This window comes from Podarcis vaucheri, assembly GCF_965113315.1.
Source record: "Podarcis vaucheri genome assembly, chromosome: 4".
Classification (NCBI taxonomy): domain Eukaryota; kingdom Metazoa; phylum Chordata; class Lepidosauria; order Squamata; family Lacertidae; genus Podarcis; species Podarcis vaucheri.
In genome coordinates, this window is record NC_138762.1 from 30,471,995 (window position 1) to 30,494,197 (window position 22,203).

At 38.0% G+C, this 22,203-nt stretch overlaps 1 protein-coding gene across 3 annotated transcripts in view; it reads left to right on the plus strand.

The window, feature by feature from the left end:
• The window catches only part of NBEA (neurobeachin), a 353,050-nt gene that overhangs the window by 68,711 nt on the left and 262,136 nt on the right, over positions 1-22,203 (plus strand). For 2 of the 3 annotated variants that reach the window (XM_082221535.1, XM_082221536.1), the window contains exons 14-25: positions 984-1,063; positions 1,188-1,250; positions 1,348-1,445; positions 2,464-2,556; positions 3,107-3,215; positions 3,310-3,391; positions 4,536-4,659; positions 5,001-5,193; positions 6,315-7,331; positions 13,301-13,518; positions 14,370-14,523; positions 21,098-21,278. In XM_082221535.1, coding sequence (XP_082077661.1) covers positions 984-1,063; positions 1,188-1,250; positions 1,348-1,445; positions 2,464-2,556; positions 3,107-3,215; positions 3,310-3,391; positions 4,536-4,659; positions 5,001-5,193; positions 6,315-7,331; positions 13,301-13,518; positions 14,370-14,523; positions 21,098-21,278 — 2,412 coding nt within the window. Of the gene's footprint in view, positions 1-983; positions 1,064-1,187; positions 1,251-1,347; positions 1,446-2,463; positions 2,557-3,106; positions 3,216-3,309; positions 3,392-4,535; positions 4,660-5,000; positions 5,194-6,314; positions 7,332-13,300; positions 13,519-14,369; positions 14,524-21,077; positions 21,279-22,203 lie in introns of those variants that run through there. The other variant, XM_082221534.1, reaches the window with a different exon arrangement.

Here is a 22,203-nt window from a genome sequence, read left to right on the forward strand (position 1 = left end):
TTATGGTAAATTGGTTGCTAGCAAGTTAAAACATTTAAGGAATATTAACACCACACATTTTAGATATGCTGTAGTGTTATTTTGAAATGTTAATTTCATGCACAGTACAATGTTAAATTTGTTGAAGATTCCTAAATAGTTCTCCTGTGGTCTCTACTCAGTTCTTATCTTTCTTGAACTGTTATCCCCTTCAGTATAGCTTATTATTCTCTCTTGCTTGTCTCCCCCTATGACCATAGGTCTCTGTTCTGCTGTCCTTGGCTGGTTCTCTAATTACTCTTCCATTATTTCCATTGGGGGCAAGTTTTTCTTATCTCCAGTTGTATCCCTCAGAGATCTTTCCACACTATCCCATAGTTTTGATTATGTGGTGACTTTCCTTAAACCCTTACTTTTACACTTGGGTTTTGTCTTCTTATCCTTAGCTTCAGAGCCTTGGTGGGGACACCCCTATTATTTATTTGCTTTTATATCCTGATGCATTATAGAATCATAGTTTGAAGGAACCTCCAAGCCCTCAGTCAGTTCGGGAATCTTGTAACCACAGCATTCCTGGCAGAGTAAATGCCAGCCTTTCCAGCAAAGGAGGGACAATCAGCTCTCGAAGTGATCTCTGTTTCCACTTTTAGCAGTTCTTGCCACTAGGGCATTTCTTCTAATGTTTAGCTAAAATTTGATGTCCTACAATTTCCAGCCATTGGTTTCAATCCTGCCATTTAGAGCAACAGAGAGAAACTAAGAGAGAGAAACTAAGTGTATGCATTTCTGAAGTGGATTTTTCAGTTTACCCACACTCACATCACTCTCCTTTCTCTGTTGTCTCCTTTAGGTCAAATTGTAGATTGTAATCCCTTTAGGGCTGTGATGTGTCCTAATGCATGAAGTTTTAAAAAGTGCAAATCAATGGCAGTACATAAAAAATGCTGAAGTCACTTAAATTTGTTGCGTATGTTACATTTAAGCTGCCCTTTCATGTTTTTCAGAAGGTCCTCGGCCATCACAGAAGGAAATCATATCACTGCGTGCATTCATGCTTTTATTTTTGAAACAGCTGATTTTGAAGGTAACATTTAAAAATATTATTGGGCATAGCAAATGACAATAAACATCTGGTGTTAAAACTTCATTGATGATGAAATCTTAAATTGGTCAAATTGTAACAAAGATCAATTAAATCATTTCTGTAGGATCGAGGTGTCAAAGAAGATGAACTACAAAGTATATTAAATTATTTGCTAACAATGCACGAGGTAAGCTTGTAAAAGTTAAAAATACAGATCTCTTAACTTGTATTTTGTGTTAACTTCACAGAAATAGTATTTCTCTAATATCTTATGTGTTATTTAGGATGAAAACATACATGATGTACTTCAGCTGCTAGTGGCATTAATGTCTGAACATCCAGCATCCATGATACCTGCCTTTGATCAACGAAATGGGATACGGTAAAATTAACAACAATAATATTCTCTCATTTTCCTTAGAAATGAACTTTGTAATATTCTATGTCTTCAAATAGATTTAATGCATCATAGCAATTAATTAGTATGCATGACATATAATTCAGAATTTACCAATGTATAATAATTCAAAATAAAACAATATAATATATTTTCTAGTTAAAAGTTTATGTTTGATATGCTGTACAGGTGGTTCATTCAGTTTTTACAGGTAGAAATTACAGTAGTCAGTGATATCCCTGCAGTTAAAAAAAAATCTTACAAACATAAGTGTGGGTGACATACTTCGTTTTCCTGCAAAGTTTTATTTAAAACAACGATAAAACAACTACATACAATCAGAGAATCGTCTCTGAATATTCCACAGAGCTTTGTCAAAGTGAATATGCTAAAATCACCACAAACACCAAATGATACATAATATCCTCCATAGTCCAAGTGAAAGAAGTGTGCATGGCATGCTTTTATTGTAGAAACGTGTGCAAATAAAAGATGCTTCTGTAAAAATGTATGGCATGCCAAAGGTTTTCATAGTAAACTGAACCACTGTGATTGATATGGATGAGGCTGAGGTGTCCTGCTTGCCAGTGCTGACCCAGTAGCAGCAGGAAACTCCATAATTGAGGAATGCCCCAATGCACCCATTCACACTGCAGCTGGATGAAAGCTGCTGCCTACAGTATCCCTGTTGGCAATAGCCAGTGGAAAAATTGTCAGTTGGGCTATCGAGGGGGTAAGGTAGGGCTGTGCAAGCAATGAGTCTGGTTCATACCTCTTTGCTGTACCAGCTTGGGATCTTGGGTGGCAAATAAATATTTTCTTTTTGCTCTAGCCACCCAGGTCAACACAAGCAGCAGGGTTTGGTGACCTCACTCTGATCTGTTAAGCTCTACCAGTGTTGACCAGGGGCTTAGATTGCCTTCGTAGTCTTGATTTACTTGTACCTCCCCCAAAAAGGAATTGTTTTTCTGAGTGACTCCTTTTGTCTGATTTTATCTTGCAGAGTGATTTATAAATTATTGGCCTCAAAAAGCGAGAGCATCTGGGTGCAGGCACTGAAGGTGCTAGGATATTTTCTCAAACACCTGGGCCATAAGTAAGTGCACTGATTCAATTACTAATATGTTCTTCAGACAACTAAACAAAAGGGTCTGAGATACAAAATTTTCCATTCAAAATTGACATTTTTTTTAACCTTAAAAAGTATAGTTTTGTCATTTATTTATTTTTTTAGCTCTTTTAATTTAATTAATATTTTATTCATCTTTCTCACTATTCCAAAGTGTAGAAGTTGTGGAATACTTTGATAGCAATCTATTTTATCCTGTCAAAAGCTATGTAAGGTCGTAAAAATTGAGAATTTTAAAACCAGTGAATTTACTAGTTTGTCAAATTGAGACTTGCTGAATTTGTTTTAGTTTTGGAACAAAAATATATTTTATATTACAATAGATGCAATGGAAATTTCTTTAAACCAATCTCAAATGAAAACCTCTTCTTCGTTTTTGAACAAATTTTGATGGGCACAAATCTTTTTTTCAACAATTTTTTTATTATTATTTAAATACAATAATTTGTTATCTCTATTAAACAGATCAACAACTGATTTTTCTCTTGGTAAATTCCATATTTATGTTTTTCTCTAGGCGAAAAGTTGAAATCATGCATACTCACAGTCTGTTCACACTTCTTGGAGAGAGATTGATGTTGCATACGAATACTGTGACCATTACAACTTACAACACACTTTATGAGGTACGCATTACTCTAGTGCTATCAAATTCATTTGTAAATGATTTGGTGTAAAACTGCTGGTCAGAGAAGGAAATGTAACATTCTTGTATTGTAGATTTTGACAGAACAAGTATGTACACAAGTCGTTCATAAACCACACCCAGAGCCGGATTCTACAGTGAAAATTCAGAATCCAAGTAAGAATATTTTGATATTGAGACATTGTTGTATTTTTTTTTTAAGTCAATCATATCTTACATAGGAACATTTTCATTAAGTCCTTTGGATGAATGCTTGATTATAGGCAATTGACAACCTACAGGTTGTTATCAAACTACTTGAGGAATGCTGTTTCAGAGTTTCCTCTGTCCTGATAGAAAGCTAGATAGATTCCAGAGTGTATGAATAATGTAAGGATTACTCCTCTGTTGTGTTCTACTCTTTCCTTACTCCTTTAATTTTCATGTTACTATTTTTTGAACTCCCCCTGCCTTCCAATTTCATCTCATCCACCATTACAAGCCGAAAGTTGATAGGAAAGAAAACTGTGATAAGCTTGGGGAAAGAAGTTTCCTGATGTGATCCATCCTTTCCATCCCCTCCTTTTGAAAAGGGGATGGTGTTCATAATATATTGGGCTCTTGGCAGAAATGACTGCTGGTTATGACTTTAAAGAAGCTCAGATTTTTAGTATTTTTGAATTAAGTATAGTATGCTAGTTAGAATTTATTTTGGAACAGGTAGCTAAAATGGTAGATGCTCCCTTTCTGTCTCTTTCAATATATCAGTCTATTTATAAGGTTATATATTTTAGGATGCGGGTGGCGCTGTGGTCTAAACCACAGAGTTTAGGGCTTGCCGATGAGAAGGTCAGCGGTTTGAATCCTTGCAACGGGGTGAGCTCTTGTTGCTTGGTCCCTGCTCCTGCCAATCTAGCAGTTCCAAAGCACGTCAAAGTGCAAGTAGATAAATAGGTACCTCTCCGCCGGGAAGGTAAACAGCATTTCCGTGTGCTGCTCTGGTTTGCCAGAAGCGGCTTAGTCATGCTGGCCACATGACCTGGAAGCTGTACGCCGGCTCCCTTGGCCAATGAAGTGAGATGAGCGCCGCAACCCCAGAGTCGTCCGCGACTGGACCTAATGGTCAGGGGTCCCTTTACCTTTACCTATATGGTAGGAAACTTATGCCTATACCTATATGGTAGGAAACTTATTTACCTTCATATTTTAGGAAACAACCGCATTTGCACAGTTTTATAGAAGCTAAAACAATTCGGTCTAATTCATTGACTTTGTTTCTTAATTATTCAAAAATATAATTCATGCATTTTCTCTTTTAAAGTGATTCTCAAGGTTGTGGCAACTTTATTAAAGAATTCAACTCCAAGTGCAGAACTAATGGAAGTTCGCCGTTTGTTTTTATCAGATATGATAAAACTTTTCAGTAACAGCCGTGAAAATAGGAGGTATGCCAGTAATCTTTATTCACTTTTGTTTGTGAAGCTCAACAAGGTTATTTTCATCTGGGTGGAGGGGTGTTCAGCTATAGTTGTGTAAATTCAGCTTTATGTAACCTTCTGAAAAAATCCAGAAAGAATAATTACAAATCTCAGCATATTTTCCATGGATGTGTAATGTGATGCTGAGAGGCAAACAAAACTGAATTAAAAGAAATACAAGTTGTAATATTTTAGAATGGAATGCTTTGAATGAATATTTTGAATGAAATATTCAGGCTTTCCTTACATCTGTAACAAATGGAAAAGTTCAAATGCCATGTGATCATATTGTAACTATTTTATTTTAGATGTTTACTTCAGTGTTCGGTGTGGCAGGACTGGATGTTTTCTCTGGGATATATCAACCCAAAGAACTCTGAAGAACAGAAAATTACTGAGATGGTGTACAACATCTTCCGCATTCTTTTGTACCATGCAATAAAGTATGAGTGGGGAGGATGGAGGGTCTGGGTTGATACTCTTTCTATAGCCCATTCCAAGGTAAGAGTCAGTTTCGGAAGTTCGGTTTAGCTGCTGTTATAGTAGTCAACATGTCATAGATAGAATTTAGTGCCATCTTGTGGATAGTATGAAATATGACCAGTTACCACTGCCTTGGATTATTTACACTATAGTTCTTCCATCAGCTGCATCTGTGCAATTAAACATAGCAATATACAATTATAGTCTTTAACATATCATATAGATCTGCTTTCCATAATTTGGTATCTTAACTCAAAATTCAACATCTTAACACAGCGTGTATGAACACTCACAGAAATGTTGTTAAATAATATTACTATATTACTAGTTAAATAAAGGAGAAATACTGATAATTGAGTATAATACAAAAATCCTCTAAATTGTGGAAATTTTAAATTTTCTTTGCATTATTCAATAAAATATTAAATAAAAAATATTTTTAAGATACCTTGCTGTTGTTTCCCTTCCATAGTTCTTATGTAGTGAACCAATTTCGCAATTAATTTGGATTCCTAGATTTTATCAATCTTTTCATTGATAGTTGGTATAATCAGTGCATCATGGTTGCATCCAATGCTTGTGGATCAGTTGTCCAGTATAACTCCCCCTTCCTCTTCCTTCCCCTGTAGCTCCCCATGCACCATCAAAATCTGTCCAGATGGTTGAGGGACCCCCAGGAGGAGATTTGGGGAGTTCAGGGGAAGGTGATAGGAAGGGGAAGTCCCATTGTTCAAGTAGAGCTCAGAGCATAATGTTGGATACAGGCATTTACTTTTACAGATAGGAAAAGTTTTTCCCACTGAGATATAAAACTTATGTAAGTAATGTAGTCTACTTATAATTGTTTTCATAAAGATTTTTCATATTATATGTCAATTTTATTTAAATGCTAAGTATCTTATCACTTTTTTCCTCCACTTACATTTAAATTTTTACTTTATCTGTTTTTCTGAGTTCTTGGTGACATTTGCCCCTAATAGTTCCATTTCCCCCCTTTGTTAATAACCTGCTAAGGGCCCATACTCTGTTCTGTTTCACTCAAGGATCACAGTGGCTTGATAGTGTTCCAACAGTTTTAATGTTAGTTTAATGTGTAAGTATTGACTTTTCTCCTAAAATTTTAATTTGTTTGTATTAAGGTCACCTATGAAGCTCACAAAGAGTACCTAGCAAAAATGTACGAGGAATATCAAAGACAAGAAGAGGAGAATATAAAGAAGGGGAAAAAGGGGAATGTTAGCACTATCTCAGGCCTTTCAGCTCAGACAACAGGAGCAAAAGGTGGAATAGAAATTCGTGAAATTGAAGATCTTTCACAAAGCCAAAGCCCAGAAAGTGAAACGGACTACCCTGTTGGTACAGATACTAGGGATTTACTTATTGCAACAAAAGTATCTGATGATGTGCTTGGAAGCGCAGATAGACCAGGGGGTGGTGTGCATGTAGAAGTTCACGATCTATTAGTTGATATAAAAGCAGAAAAGGTAGAAGCCACAGAAGTAAAGCTGGACGATATGGATTTATCACCAGAGACTTTGGTAACCAGAGAGAATGGTGCCCTTGTGGAAGTAGAATCCTTATTGGACAATGTATATAGTGCTGCAGTTGAAAAACTTCAGAACAATGTTCACGGAAGTGTAGGCATAATTAAGAAAAGTGAAGAGAAGGACAATGGTCCCTTGATAACACTAGCTGATGAGAAAGATGAACCTTCTAACAATACCTCATTTCTTTTTGATAAAATACCCAGCCAAGAGGAGAAATTGCTCCCTGAACTGTCCAGCAATCACATTACTATTGCAAATATGCAAGAGACTCAGATGCACCTTGGTGTGAATGATGACCTTGGACTCCTTGCTCACATGACTGGTAGTGCTGACATAGCATGTAGCTCGAGCATAATAGAAGATAAAGAATTCAAGATTCATACCTCTGTGGATGCAATGGGCACAATTTCTGAGAGAGACCTGGCTTCATCATCCAAAGGATTAGAATATGCAGAAATGGTTGCTACAACTCTTGAGACTGAGTCTTCTAGTGGTAAAACTGTACCAAATGTAGATGCAGGGAGTATGATATCAGATACGGAAAGATCTGATGATGGGAAAGAAGTGGGGAAGGAAATAAGAAAAATCCAAACCACCACTACAACCCAAGTAAGTTTTTTGGTACAATGACAATGTTACTATATTATTAAATTTATTAATAAAGTGTGTGTTTATATTTTAGGTATATCAGTTTTAAAAGAGAAGTAAATGCCTAGATAACCTCACTCAGCAGTTTCATGTAGATACGAATCGGTGTAGAGCATGAGACTGTTCATCTCCGTGTCTTGGGTTTGAGTCCTTCATTGGGCGAAGGCTTCCTGCCTTGCAGGGGGTTGGACTAAATGACCCTCATGGTTCTTTCTAACTCTACAATTCTAGGAAATAAAACGAGTCAAGGACAGAGGCTACTAGAATGAAATGAGATGGAAACATGCAGACCTCCATAGTGCAAATGCCATGGAGAGGAGCAAACCTTCTGGCATTGCAAATAGCAGTGAAACTACTGTAACACTCTGCCATGACTCCCAAGCAATCAACCCGAGTGTGCTTTCTCTTAAACGTTATATTCCCAGAATTTTACAACTGAAGAAGACTTTATTGACTTTGTTTCACTCTCACTCTTTGGCATTTATTTAAAATAATAAATAAAGCTGTCACCATGTAGCATTGGAGAAACATTTTTATCTAGACATTACTCAGTACTGTTTCAGTAAGAAATATACCAAGCATGCTTCCACAGAGAATAGCAAATTTTCTAACTGTGAAGGATCTAAGTTTAGATCAGAAAAACATTAAACAGTAGCCAGGAATAGACCATAAAGTGAGCACTGTGCAGATAATCGCAGAAATTCATTCTGAATCCCTTTGGGAATTAGACTGAAAGGAAGGAGGAACGTGGGGGTTTAGGATAGTTACCCAGTCATAAAAAAGACACTATGCACAATTCCAGAAGATGTTGTTCTGGCATGTAAGGCAGGCTGGGTCAGTATAATGATCAATGTACTGCAGATGTGGGGCTGAGGGAAACTAGTTTGCTGAAGACCTCTTGGTGATTTAAGGTTAAGGGGTGATATGATAGCCATGTTCAAATATATAAAAGGATGTCACATAGAGGAGGGAGAAAGGTTGTTTTCTGCTGCTCCAGTGAAGCGGACACGGAGCAATGGATCCAAACTACAAGAAAGAAGATTCCACCTAAACATTAGGAAGAACTTCCTGACAGTAAGAGCTGTTCGACCGTGGAATTTGCTGCCAAGGAGTGTGGTGGAGTCTCCTACTTTGGAGGTCTTTAAGCAGAGGCTTGACAACCATATGTCAGGAGTGCTCTGATGGTGTTTCCTGCTTGGCAGGGGGTTGGACTCGATGGCCCTTGTGGTCTCTTCCAACTCTATGATTCTATGATTCTATGATTTCATGATAAAAAGTCACATTGGGTCCACCTGTTAAAAACAAACATTGTAAGTAGCTGGGTCTCTTAGGCACTACAATGCCTTTTTGCAGACTAGAGAATGGTATGCTGATTCTTCTCACCCTACCTAATGATTCTCTAAATGACGCCAATTTTGATGATATCCAGTCAGAAATTGAAGATATGCCACCTGGGCACAAACACATTGCACCATCGATTGCAATGGGATGCTGTTAGGAAGAGCAACACCACTCCTTTCAAACTGAAAATAGTTCAAGTGCACTCTCCACATGCAGTGCTTTTACCCATGACTCCCAGGATTTTTTTTCCTCCCAGGATTTTTTTCCCTGACAAGTGAGAACCTCACACATGGAGAATAAATAAGAGTCTCTTCATTGCAATTCTTTCTCCTATTTGTAATTCGAGATGCTTTGAGATGGACTTGAATAAAACTTTACAGAATGGATGCATACGCCTCTGCTAAGGCAGCCTTTTGGAGACAGGTGCTCCAGAATGTGCTTCTAGGGTTGTAGATAGCCATTATATACCTTTTCTGGACCCAGCATTTGTATGTCCCACCTGAGAGCATATTCACAACTGTTGGGCTTGCCTGTAAAAAGTGTATTTCTTTGAGTAAAAAGCTGGTCTCAGGCCTCACTTCTCTCTTTGACTGCCTAGTCTAAGTGGCTCTGTTTCCAAGTTGCCTTCAGCATCCAGAGAAGTCCTGCTGGTGCTACCTGTTGCTGGTGTGTGTTTTTTTTATCGTTCTTGTGTTGAGTGTGAGTGTTTGCAGCTTAGACAGTTGTGCTGGTTGGGAATAAAATGTTCTAAACACATTCTGGAGCACATGCCTCCTCAAGGCGACCTCAGCAAAGGCGTATGTGTCCAGCGTGTAAAGTTTTGTTCAAATCCAACTGAGAGCAGATTTTCATTCAAAGAAAAATACCTTTCACAGGTTAAGCCTGTGTTTCTTTTCAGTGCAAAGGTGTGTAGAAACCTTGTCCCTCCCAGCTGTGTTATAGAGGATAAAAGGCTGCTCTTTTGTAATTGCCCTCTTTCATTTTTCCTTGATAGTCTTTCTTCCAGCAAATGTGGGGAGATTTTAGCCCTCCAGACGTTTTTGGACTTCAACTCCCAGCATCCCCAACATGGCTAACGGTCAGAGATGGTGGGAGTTGTAGGCTAGCCACATCGGTCGGGCCACAGATTCTCTACCCCTGAATTACATGTATATTGCAAGGAATAGTCGGTAGATCTTATTACGATTTTATTACAGAGGTGTGTATGGCTTGGAGAGATTTGTATGGAGATTTGCATGGCGTGGAGAAAGTGAATAAGGATTCCCCCCACCATCTCTCATAATAAGAGAAGCTGGGGCCATCCAGTGAAGCTCAAAGTTGGAAGATTCAGGGCAGTCAAATGAAATTACTTCTTCACGCAGCACATAGTTAAGCTACGGAGTTCACTCCGACAGGATGTAGTGATGGCTGCCAACTTGGATGACTTTAAAAGAGGATTAAACAAATTCATGGAGGCTACTACTACTAGCCACAATGGCTGTATTCTACCTCCACTGCCCGAGAGAGCATTCCTATGTATATCAGTTGCTGGCAGCTGCAATTTGAGGAGAATGCTATTGCACTCAGGTTTTGCGTACAGGCTTCCCATTGGCATCTGTCTGGTCATAGGATGCTGGACTAGAGAGGCATTTGGTCCGATCACGGCAGGCTCTTATATTCTTATGAGAAGTAAAAGGAGTTATACTAGGAGTGATATTGTGAGTAATGGTTTCCATTTATTTTGCACATCAAAATCATTTCTCCTTGTAGAAGAAACAACTGTCCTTATATTACAAAGGCAAATACTTTTCATGAGAAGTTAATCCCATTTTAAAACAGTACTGAGGGGCTGGACTTTGGTTAATTATAAATGAATGTTTTTAAATGCAAACTAATTATTTTATTTGTTGCATTTAGACTGTTTACATGTAAAACTTCATATATCCTTATGCTGATCCAGTATCTTATTCAGTCACTTTGGAGGTCTTGATCAGAAGTGTTTTCAGTAGTCTAGCACTGGAAAGTAATTCTGCTAATTAGTTTTTGCTGGCCGTTGAATATTTGCCTAGTAATTATCCTTGACACTTCATTCTCTTCTTTTCTTTACCAAACAAACTGAATTATGACCTTGAGAATAAAACATTATACAGTGAAGGCTGATATGTAATCCAGAAATCTGCATTAGCAATATTGAACCAATCAACATCAACAAAATAGCTATTTGAATACCTACAGAATGTGGTTCAAAACCACATAGTTGGAACTATGCTTATTGACTACAAAACACTGAAATGTCAAGGAATGAAAGTGATTCCTGTTTGTTAATGATCAAGCAAAATGCTGTGGCAGCTTTTTGGCCATCTCCCAAACTCAGTCTAATCCATCAAAAGCAATAATTTAAAGTATGTTGCCTCATGTGTTCTATTTTAATTGTTTTAACAATACCACACATTAGGGTATTGTTTGTTATAAAATAAATACTTTAAAAATGGAAGTCATCTCATAGTAAATGGCACTTAGAGCTTTACAGAGTTCTGCCAATCCTGTGTTTATCTGCTTGCAGTTCAAGGAGTTATTTCAGAAACATAGTGTTGACAACTATCTCTACAGCAGCACGATTCCTTGTCAGTGAATGAAACCTAGGCCATTGCCTTGAGACCTGGAAACAACCCTAGATCACACAATAGATTTGTTTTACATGCAAGCTGTCTTGACCTTCTTTGCAATACTACAACTTGCAACCACTCCTATTAAAAAAACCATATCTTTGATTGCCCTGTTCACATTTGTCTACATCAATGCACACTTAGAGACAATTGGGACTGCTCATGAATAGAATAAAATTCAGTGTGTTGTAATCCCAAGTAAAACTCTACATTAGGAAAGAAACTATGTAGGGCTTAGGCTTGGTTTTCTCTTATGTCAGGTGTATGTCTTTCTATTCCTGCATTCAAGCAGCTATACTTAGTGTACCATTCTCTTTTATTTATTAAATTTCCAACCCACCCTTCATCCCAAAAAAGCTCAGCATGGCAGTCCCCAAAGTGGTAAGACAATAAAATAAAAATATACTTACAGTATCTAAAAACCGTGTAAAACACACTGGTCAACACCAGCTGGAAACTACCTAGCAATGGCACCACCAACATGGTCTCCCCTGCTGATTGTAGGGCCCAAGATGGTGGTTATTAGGGAAGGTGCTTTTTTAAGTACTACCCAAGTCATGTAAGACTTTGTATGCTACTACTAACAGTTTGAGTTGGGCACATCAGCTCATAGCCAGTGCAGCACTTTCAGGAGTTGTGACACATGGTCACATCAGGCTACCCCACTTCCCAACCTAGTGGCCACATTCTGCACTATCTGCAGCCTCTGGGCCATCCTCAAGGGTGACCTTGCATTACAGTAGACAAGGCAGGTGAACATTTGTGTTCTTCAAGTAGTAAGTACCATTGTTTACATAGTCAAAAGTGCAACATGCATCCACAAGAGGGGAGGTTCAGTAGATTCAAGGTAAAACCCCAAGTTTCCAGAAGTATCAAATATCTTTAGAAGTAACATTGCTGATGGGTGCATATCTGGACGACTTTGTCAAGTTATGGATGTCCCATTTTAAGGAAGCTGTTGACAAACTAGAGGGCAACAGGATAATGAGGGCATTTGGAAACCAAGTTGCACAGAAGTGGTTGAAAGATGTTAAGCCCGGATAATAGAAAATGAAGAGGACACATGATACATGTTTTCAATTATCTGAAGGGCTGTCACGTAGAAGATGGTGCAAACATCTGCTAGGAGCACTTTAGCTACAAGATCCCTGCATTGAGCAGGGCTTGGACTAGATGCCTTCCAACTCTAGCATTCTTTGGTTCCAAAGCAATGCTGTGGGGCTGGGTGGAATTCACATACATATTTTCCCAACACGGACAGGATGAAAATAGCTACTGGGATGGATTTAGATCAAGAAAAAGATCACAGCAGGGAAGAGTCAAACATATTTTCTCTAGCGCTACTAGAGAATCCTCCTGGCTGCTTTTCAACCAACCAACCAAACGGCACATAATCAGCTTTTGAATAGCTTTCTAGCAAGCTCACATGATACAACCTGTGTGTTTTGTATCACTTCCTGCCAGGATAATGGTCTTCCACTTAAAGAGTGAGAAAACTTAACTAATGTTTTGTTTACTGCAAAATGTAATTATAATATTTAATAAAGTCAAACTTAGTGTTGATATTTACTTACCTACTTACTTACGTATTTTAATGCTGTTCTTCAACTAAAAAAGGCTCCTAGAGCAGCTTAGACATTTCAGGGATAAGAAGGTCAGGCCTCACAAAATACAAAGAATGTGGCAGGAAGGAGGGAGGAAGCAAACTGGCACTAGTTCTTAGAGACAAAATGCATGCTTTTGCCTACAAAGGGCTTCATAGGTGGTATTACAAAAGGACAAAATTGTTTAAGTAAGGATGGCTAGAGACAAATTTACACTGCTTTCATTGTTTTATTTAATTATGAAGAAAGATCGCATTAAATATGTGTGTTTTAGTTCCCATGTGTGACCAGTGCCAGAATTTTGCATTGAATATTTTAAATATATTTACTGCTTATTTAGGCTGTGCAAGGTCGATCTATTACACAACAGGATAGAGACTTGCGTGTTGATTTGGGATTTCGGGGAATGCCCATGACAGAAGAACAGAGGCGACAGTTCAGTCCCGGTCCACGAACAACAATGTTTCGTATTCCAGAATTTAAATGGTCCCCGATGCACCAGAGGCTACTTACTGATTTGCTTTTTGCTTTAGAAACTGATGTGCATGTTTGGAGAAGGTAAGGGGCCTTTTTTGTATCATTTTTTGTATCATTATTTCACTAGTATAATAATAAAACTATCATTGCCTGTTAATCACACTAGGCAGTTAAGCTTACTGCTGTGGAAGCTGTTAATATATTCCTTTACTTAGCTACTTGAATGAGTAGCATGCTTCCTGCTCTTCATAAAGTAAATTTTCTGTTTGACATTTACTACACACATTCAGCATGGTTAGTAATATAGCTTCAAGAATGTTGGGACTCAAGGTGACATTCCTGGTTCTCCTGATCCTGTGAGGAAGGTTGGCTGAGAGAAAGAGAGCGATTAGCCCAAGTGCATTTTAAGGTCAAGTGGAGATTTGAGCCATTGTCTCCCAGGTCTTAATCTACTTAATAGCCTTCCACCTTACTCCACATTCTTGAAAAGAAGATGTAGAAAATAACTAACTGGGATACAGAGGAGAGAAATACTCTTTTCCCTTAGGCCTTGAAGCATATTAGGTTTCTTGTTAATAGTCCTGTGTAGCAGCTTATAGAATAGCCAATTTAAGCTACATGCACTCTTATATCGGGGTCAGGGAATAAGCTGCATGGAACTTTGTGGGGCTTCCATAAGCTGGAAGAAAGTTTGGTTCATTTTGTCTCCAGTGGTAGGTGTGTCATTAATGTATCACATGTGTTGGCAGACAGCTTATTAATAAGAAAGTTGGATGGTAGCATTTCAGAACTTATTTGCAAGGCTACTTTTTAAAAATAGTTTTCATTGTGATTTCTTGCTGTTAATAAACCTTTATGTTGGTTTTGATCTTTGTGTTAGAAATCTATTCTAAAATTTCCCTAACGCATTTTTCCTCAATTATTTTTTGTAGCCATTCCACAAAGTCTGTCATGGATTTTGTCAATAGCAATGAGAATATTATTTTTGTACATAACACTATCCACCTCATTTCCCAAATGGTAGACAATATTATCATTGCTTGTGGAGGAATTCTACCATTGTTGTCTGCAGCAACATCCCCAACTGTAAGTACAATATTTCCATCTAGTGGGTATGTTGAAAATTGCATGCCAAGAACAATGTGCCAGATGCTTTGTTTTTGGAAGTTTCCCTTAAAAGAAGAAAATGTACATTTTTTTAAAAAAAAAGTTTAGAAAGTGAATTCTAATCAAACATGTTCTTAACCAGTTTATATAGGTAATGCTGTGTTAAAGCAATGATTTATTTTTGAAACAGTACAGTTTTCAAATGCTCTGGGAAAACTAATAGCCACAATTGCTAGAAAGTTATACCAATAGCTAAACCACTTTTCACCTAGCTTATCCCATTTAGAATCATTATAGAATGATTTTCTAAAATATCTGAATGGAGGTACTAAACATTTCAAGAGAAATATGTCTTTAATTTGGGAGCATATTCCATTTAGGAGAGACAAAGTATGTACACCCTTTTGTTGCAGGTGGTATATGTGGAATTCTTTTGTTGGATACAGTACAAACAAGCACAGTTCAAATTCCTTGACCACTTCTTCCTTGTGGCACTAACACTGTAAAATACCTTCTTTAGAATTATTGCTGGACTCTTACATCAGTTTTACAAAGATAGGCAAAGTTCCAAAGAGGCCTATTAGATGTGTACAATGGCTTGCACACATCCAGTGGTACGTCTCGTCTTCCCTTCATTTTACCCCCAAAACATCACAATATATTTTAAAGAGTGTCTGAAACTGCCTCATGTTTCAAGGATACTTTTGAGAGCAGGACAGAGAACTAAAAGGAGAGACTTCTAAAGGCCCCCTCACACATGGAGCAAAGCACATAACTCTGGATCTCAGTTACAGCTTTACTTACATTATGCTTACTTATTTAATAAAATGTACACACCACTGAATTGTTGTAAAGAGCTTAGAGAAACCTCTAAGCTCTTTACAACAATTATTAAATATAAATATGGATAAATAAGACAGGTCACCCTTCTAAAAGCAACACATTGCAATACAGAATTAAGTTTCGATCAGTGTTTTTTCTCTTGATCTTCCCTAACTTCCCACTTAGCCCAGAGTTCAACATTGGGTCCCCAGATGTTGTTGGACTACAACTCCCATCAGCCCTGACAGATGACTAAGCTGGCCGTGTTTGGTGGGTGCTGTAGTCCAGCAACATCTGAGCACCCAAGGTTGAAGAACAGGGAAGTGGGAATGGGGCTGTAGAGTTCTGGGGTTATAGAATGGGAGCTGGTGCTCACATTCTCTGTATTAACCTCCTACTTGAAAAATCCCCAGGAGTGGAATGAGGAGCAGGCTGGATTAGAACCTTTCTCCTTGATGCATATGATGATGATAATTAACTTGCAGGAAATTGCTTAAATGAATGAATATTAAAAAGAGAGAAAGAAGATACCTCACTTGCAGCCTGGGGTGATGTAGTCCACTCTTCCACAAGTCTTACTAGCCTCTTCCACAAGTCTTACTAGCCTCTTGGCATTTAATGTGCAGGGGTATCACTTACAGATGCGCTCAATTCTTGGAACACTTCATAAACAGAATCTGGTGTTTCCAATAAAGCTTGGCAGGGCGTTGGACTCGATGGCCCTTGTGGTCTCTTCCAACTCTATGATTCTATGATTCTAAAGCGCAGGTTCTTTTCTGGTCAGTAGAAGAGAGAAATCCTCTTGATCTTAAAGCTGCCCTGCCCCCCCCCCAGTAAGAATGCAAAGTTTGGTGTAAGATAGATTTCCTAGTTAAAAAACAATGAGACCACAACAGTCATGAATAGACTGTACAAATTGGCAAACAGGAGGAGTTTGTTTGAGGTCATACATGACACAATTACAGCATGAATTACAGCACAAATACAGTGTATTGCCTTTAGATTTTGATAGGAATGTGAGAATAGAACAGGCTTCTCTTTGGAAACAGCAACTTAGATTCAAAGTGCTACTTTGGGCACCCCCAGTGGGATCTGAGACTTTCGTTTGAACAGCATATGTCTTTTACCTATTCCAAGTTGTAAGCTGCTTTTGAAAAACTTTTCTGCGTTTCAAAAATGGTTTTCCAAATCTAAGTCTAGAGCTCCATTTAGCACACAAAACTGCTATTTGGATCGGGGCTCTTGACATTTAATTTAAAATGTAGAAATGTTCTAGTATGCACACAGCCGCTATTTTGGTAATGCATGTTAGATAACCATGTTGCTTTCTCAGCCAAATGACTGACAAGGCACACTTCACAGTACTGCAGCTGATCTGTGAATACTCTTTGGAAAATGATTGATGGCATGGAGCCATTCAGCAGTTGCTTAGAACTATTTTGCAGCTCAGAATGGTGAATGTAAATATAAAACCGTAAAAATTACCAGCAGATCACAAGATCCTTGCATCTGGCAAATTGTTGGGTTTCAAAATGTCTTAGAGGCACCGAGCGCTTCATTTTATTTTGATGGAGGGGTTGCCTTTGAAGGTAGGGAGCGGGTGGCGCTGTGGTCTAAACTACTGAGCCTCTTTGGCTTACTTATCAGAACATTGGCGGTTTGAATCCCTGCGACGGAGTGAGCTCCCATTGTTCTGTCCCAGCTCCTGGCAACCTAGCAGTTCAAAAGCACTTCAGTACAAGTAGATAAATAGGTACCGGTGCGGCGGGAAGGTACACGGCGTTTCTGTGCGCTCTGGCTTCCGTCACAGTGTTCTGTTGTGCCAGAAGCTGGCCACATGACCCAGAATGCTGTCTGTGGACAAACACCAGCTTCCTCAGCCTGAAAGCAAGATGAATGCCACAACCTCATAGTCGCCTTTGACTGGACTTAACTGTCATGGGGTCTTTGTCTTTACCTTTGCCTTTACCTGTCTTTGAAGAATTAAAAGTTTACAAATAGCAAGCCAGGCTTTTTTTTCCATTTTGGTAATTCTGACTTCTAGCTTTTACTAAGAAAAATGTATTTATTCTTCGTATATTTATTTTTGTTCATCTATTTGTGTATATTGAACTGCATAGGTCAAATGATATCTAATTTTGTTTGAACTTCAGATTTTGTTTTCAAGAGGTTGTTTTAAAAATTGAAACATTCAAATTGTAAAGTAAAATACATGATTTTAGAGTATTAGTTTCTATTTTGCATTGTATTTTTTAATTTGACTGTAACATTTCTTTTTCTTTTTGTTGTGATCTGTTGTCTGCTTTGTCTGTTGCATGTCCAGGGTTCTAAGGTTAGTATTACTGCTACAAGTTTCAGTTCATAGCTTTACAATTTATTTTATTTCTTATGCATTTTTCAGTTATCCAGCCTTTGATAGAATGAAGTAAATAATATCTGCATTATGAAATTGTTCATAACACTGTAAAAATATTGATCTTGAGTCGGAAATGCCATCTTCACAACATATCACAGGGCACCACATGCAATACTTTGATTCAGATGCATCAAAATGTGGGAGGACATACCATCCACTTTGTATTATTGTGCTTTCACCTACATGATCTGTGTTTAGTGGGTGTGTAGTGGATCAAGGGACTTACCGGTAATAAACATGCTGTTGTTTCAGGAAAATACTCATTCAAGATTATTTTTACTGCAGGCCTAAGTTTTATTGGATAAATATCAATGAAAAACCTAAACAAATTGACTGGTTATTTTTTAACTGTTACTCATGCTTGGATCGTTAGCGCTTGCATAGTAAAAGATCTGTTTTGAATATTTACATTGTTTTATGAAATAGGCAATATTAGCATAGAGTAGACCTTAAAAGAGAGGAGGACAAAGTGTTATCTCCTCCCCAAATTATCAATTTTTGCAGGAAAGAGTTTGGAGGGTGCAAAATTTTGTGCCTGGTAGAAGGAAGATATTCTCATCACAAACATGGCCAGTCCAAAGCTCTGTATCCACAGTCCTGCTCAATTTGTGGATTTGGGATCATATAAATAAATAGAATTCATTTGCACAGGCCTTATCTTTATGTATTGTGGTGGTTGTTTAGTGTATTTATATTCCAGCTTTCTCCCAAGTTGGAGTCAAAGTAGCTTACATCATTTTCAAACAACTTTATAAAATACAAAGTACAGTCAAACCTCGGTTCTTGAACGGCTCCATTGCTGAACATTTCAGCTCTCGAATGCCTAACCTGGAAGTAAGTGTGCTGGTTTTCAAATATTTTTCAGAACTCAAACGACTTCCGATGTGTGATTCTCTTTTTTCCTCATTGAAATTGCTGACAGCGCTTTGATTTTCGGTTTTCGAACATTTCGGAAGTGGAAGGATTTTCCGGAATGGATTACGTTCAAAAACTGAGGTTCCACTGCAATAAAAATAAGCTTGTTAAAAGCAACAGAGGCTGTGGGGCAAGTGGACGAAGAAGAGAAACTTTGGGTGGGTGCTTGATCTGGCACCTGGATCAAGTTTATATGTTAAATATCACGAGGGACAAGATGGAGATCTGAGGGACCCCGCATGTCAGTGACTATGGAATTCCCCAGCATCACTTTCTGAACTTGTCCCTCCAAGAGCGATCAGAGCCACTGTAAAGCAGTGGCCCCAGGTCTCATCTCACAGGCGGTGCAGAAGGATACCACAAAGATTTGGGAGGAATCCTAAGCCTTGCAGGACTACCAAAAAATAGAAGAAACCCATAAGTGGAGGGGGAAGCCTAAAACAATCTATTCAGAGCTGAGAATGCCCAGTGAACATTAAATGTTGACTGATTGATAGGGCTGGGGAAGTGGAAATCTCAGGAGGAAGTGGCTACAAACCTGAACAGGCTCACCATTACAACATTTTGTTGCCCCACTGATGCACTAACAAAAGTGCATCCTGTTGGAAGTTTTGTAATGTCGGTGAACAATATCTGCATCCAGATGCGCATTTAGGATTCTCTGTATTTTACTGTCCCTTCATTACAATAGAAAACTGTGTGGCCTTCTTGTAAGACAATGCAGTCATCGCAAGAACTGAAGTGTTTCTCCACCAATTTACACTAAATATAAAACATTTGCTTTATTTTTCGCTCAGTAGTGGTGCCACATCGTTAATTATGATGGTTTGTGTTGTGCCACAACATTGTCATGCTCTCTTTGTGCCCCCTGGTTGGCTGGGATGCACTCATGCAGTTTAGGGGAGGGGTGAAACAAGAGCTGTGAAAAGGAATGAATAAGGTATAGTTAGGCAGGTGTTTGAAGGGATTTCACATTCCTAAATTTTAAAGAGAAAAATAATTCTAGTTTGCCTGTGAAATCTTTTTGGTGAAATAATTACTTAGCCAGACAATAATGGGAGCACTTCCTAAAATCGTTGACTTCTTTCTCCTAACTTTTAATGAGAGCAAAATCATATTCCAACATATTTGTAAGTTTCTCTGTGAAAATGGACCTTCCCACTGAGTTTACATTCTTAAAAACTAACTGTAATTTATAATTGTGGAACACAATGGGTTTAAATATAAATTAGAGCATATTTCTTTGGACTTGTTTATAATAGTCTCGGTGTTCTATAGTCCTCCACATATGACTGGGTATAATCTTCAAAATAACTGTTTTGGGTGTAGAGTGGCACTATTTTTATGGGATAGTTGCAACGTAACAGTTGGCACTCATACCACTTTTAGAAGTGATCCTGTGACTTTGTGGACATGGAAAAGGATGAATTTTCCAGTTACGGTCTTGTAAACAGGATTTAGTCGCAAGATTGCCCTTGGATTGCTAAATAATTTAATTGTAACTTTTGCGTATACACGCGCTCATAGGAACAATCTGACAAGTCATTGCATGAAAGAAGTGTGTGTGTGTGCGATAGATATACTTATGTGTGTGCGCAGGAAGGGGGATTGATTTCACCTCCAGAGGTGCACTCCATTGTCTCTCTAGATAGACGGATGCCAACAACAACATATATTTAATTTTGTAGGGCTAACAAATAGGACACCCTGCAGTAAATCCCACTTGGTCAAAAATAATAAACACCCTAGTCTAAAATTCCAATATGTATTGGAACAGTTTTTATTTTTTTTATCACTTGTTTGTTGCCGTGCGTTCATTTGGAAGGAAAGGATATAAATTTAAAAAAGAAACAAACAAAATATTAAGACTGTATAATCAGTTGTGACTTTACTCATCTCATGACAGTGTCCTGGCAATCATATTTGTTTCTCCTCGTACTCCAAAAATAAATTAAATTATGCTTTGTGTCCACTTTTCAAATAATGCTTTCCTAAGTGTACCTCAAAGATAGAACAAGATTATTTTTTGTGCGGGCTATGTATCTTCTCTTAGTTCCCCAATGATGCAGGAAGATATAGCAGCTCTATGAGTCCTCCTTGTCCTGTGCTTCTGTTCCTTAATATGGACAATTTACAGATAGACAAAATTGAGAACTCTTTCTGCATTGTCTCACACACTCATATTACCATAGTGCTTTGGCTCATATGAGTAGCATTAGTTTACTTACCAGTGTAGGAACTTTGTATTACCTAATATGGCATGCAAATGTGAATCCATCTCTTCTCATGCCCATTTCTATACTGTTTGTGTTCAGTTTAATCGGAGATTGTTTTGGTATATTTCATGCATTCAAATGTGTGATAGATTTAGGAGTCTAATGTAATGATTTTCTTTTAAAGACTGAATTGGAGAACATTGAAGTAACTCAGGGTATGTCAGCAGAGACAGCAGTGACTTTCCTCAGCCGCCTGATGGCTATGGTTGATGTACTAGTATTTGCCAGCTCGCTAAATTTTAGTGAAATTGAAGCTGAAAAAAACATGTCTTCTGGAGGCTTAATGCGACAGTGCCTAAGGCTTGGTAAGTTTGCATGGAACAGCTCAGTGCATTAAATAATTACTTACAGGTCAACGAAATGAGGCTGCAGTAAAAAAGAAAAAAAGAAAAAAGCCAAAGCTGACCTGCTTTTGATTCTTTGGGTTCCAAAAATCTAGAAGTCTCTGCAGTTGAGAATATCTGCTTATTCTCTTCAACACCACCATTAATTTTTATTATGCCAATTAGCAAATTTTTTGAGCATATGTTCATTTGCTCTGTAGAACTGTTCATAGCTTCTACCTTTTAAAAATTTCTGTATTTTGTTGTGTTTGAAGAAAATTGCATCCAGTCCGGGTTAAGATAACAAGTATTTCTCTACGTAGCAGAACTGTTCAAGAGCGCTTTATGTTATTATACATCGTATTCTTAAAAGTTGTACATTTTTCACATATCCCAAAAAAGCTAACATGATTGCTGCAAGAGGACGATAATGTGTTACATGCTGTGAGACACAAAAAGCGGAACTTGTTAGTTTGAAGGAGCCTCGGTTATGGTGCATGACAAGCATACTGGCATGCTAATGGATTCCTCATTCTATTCCTCTGTTGATGACTATATTTAGCTCACCATTCTCCTTAAAATGTTTTATTTGGACTCCTTCCCATATACACAATCAAGATTAAAATTACAATCCACTTCTGACTATCTCTTCTGTCAGTTTCAGGCATGCTTATATGAAACTGCCTAATATTGTTAGGTCATCAGTAACCCTAGGCAACGTTGTGTACTCTAGCTGTGGGCCTCTCCAAATCAGAGATGATTTCAAGCCCTGTAACTTCTCTCATTTTCACTAATAATTGCGGCAACTTCAGACCTTCTGCATGCATTGTATATGCTCCAGCACTAAACCGTGTCCTCTCATCTATAGCCAATCACTTGATGGTCTTCTATCATTTAACTCTGTGCT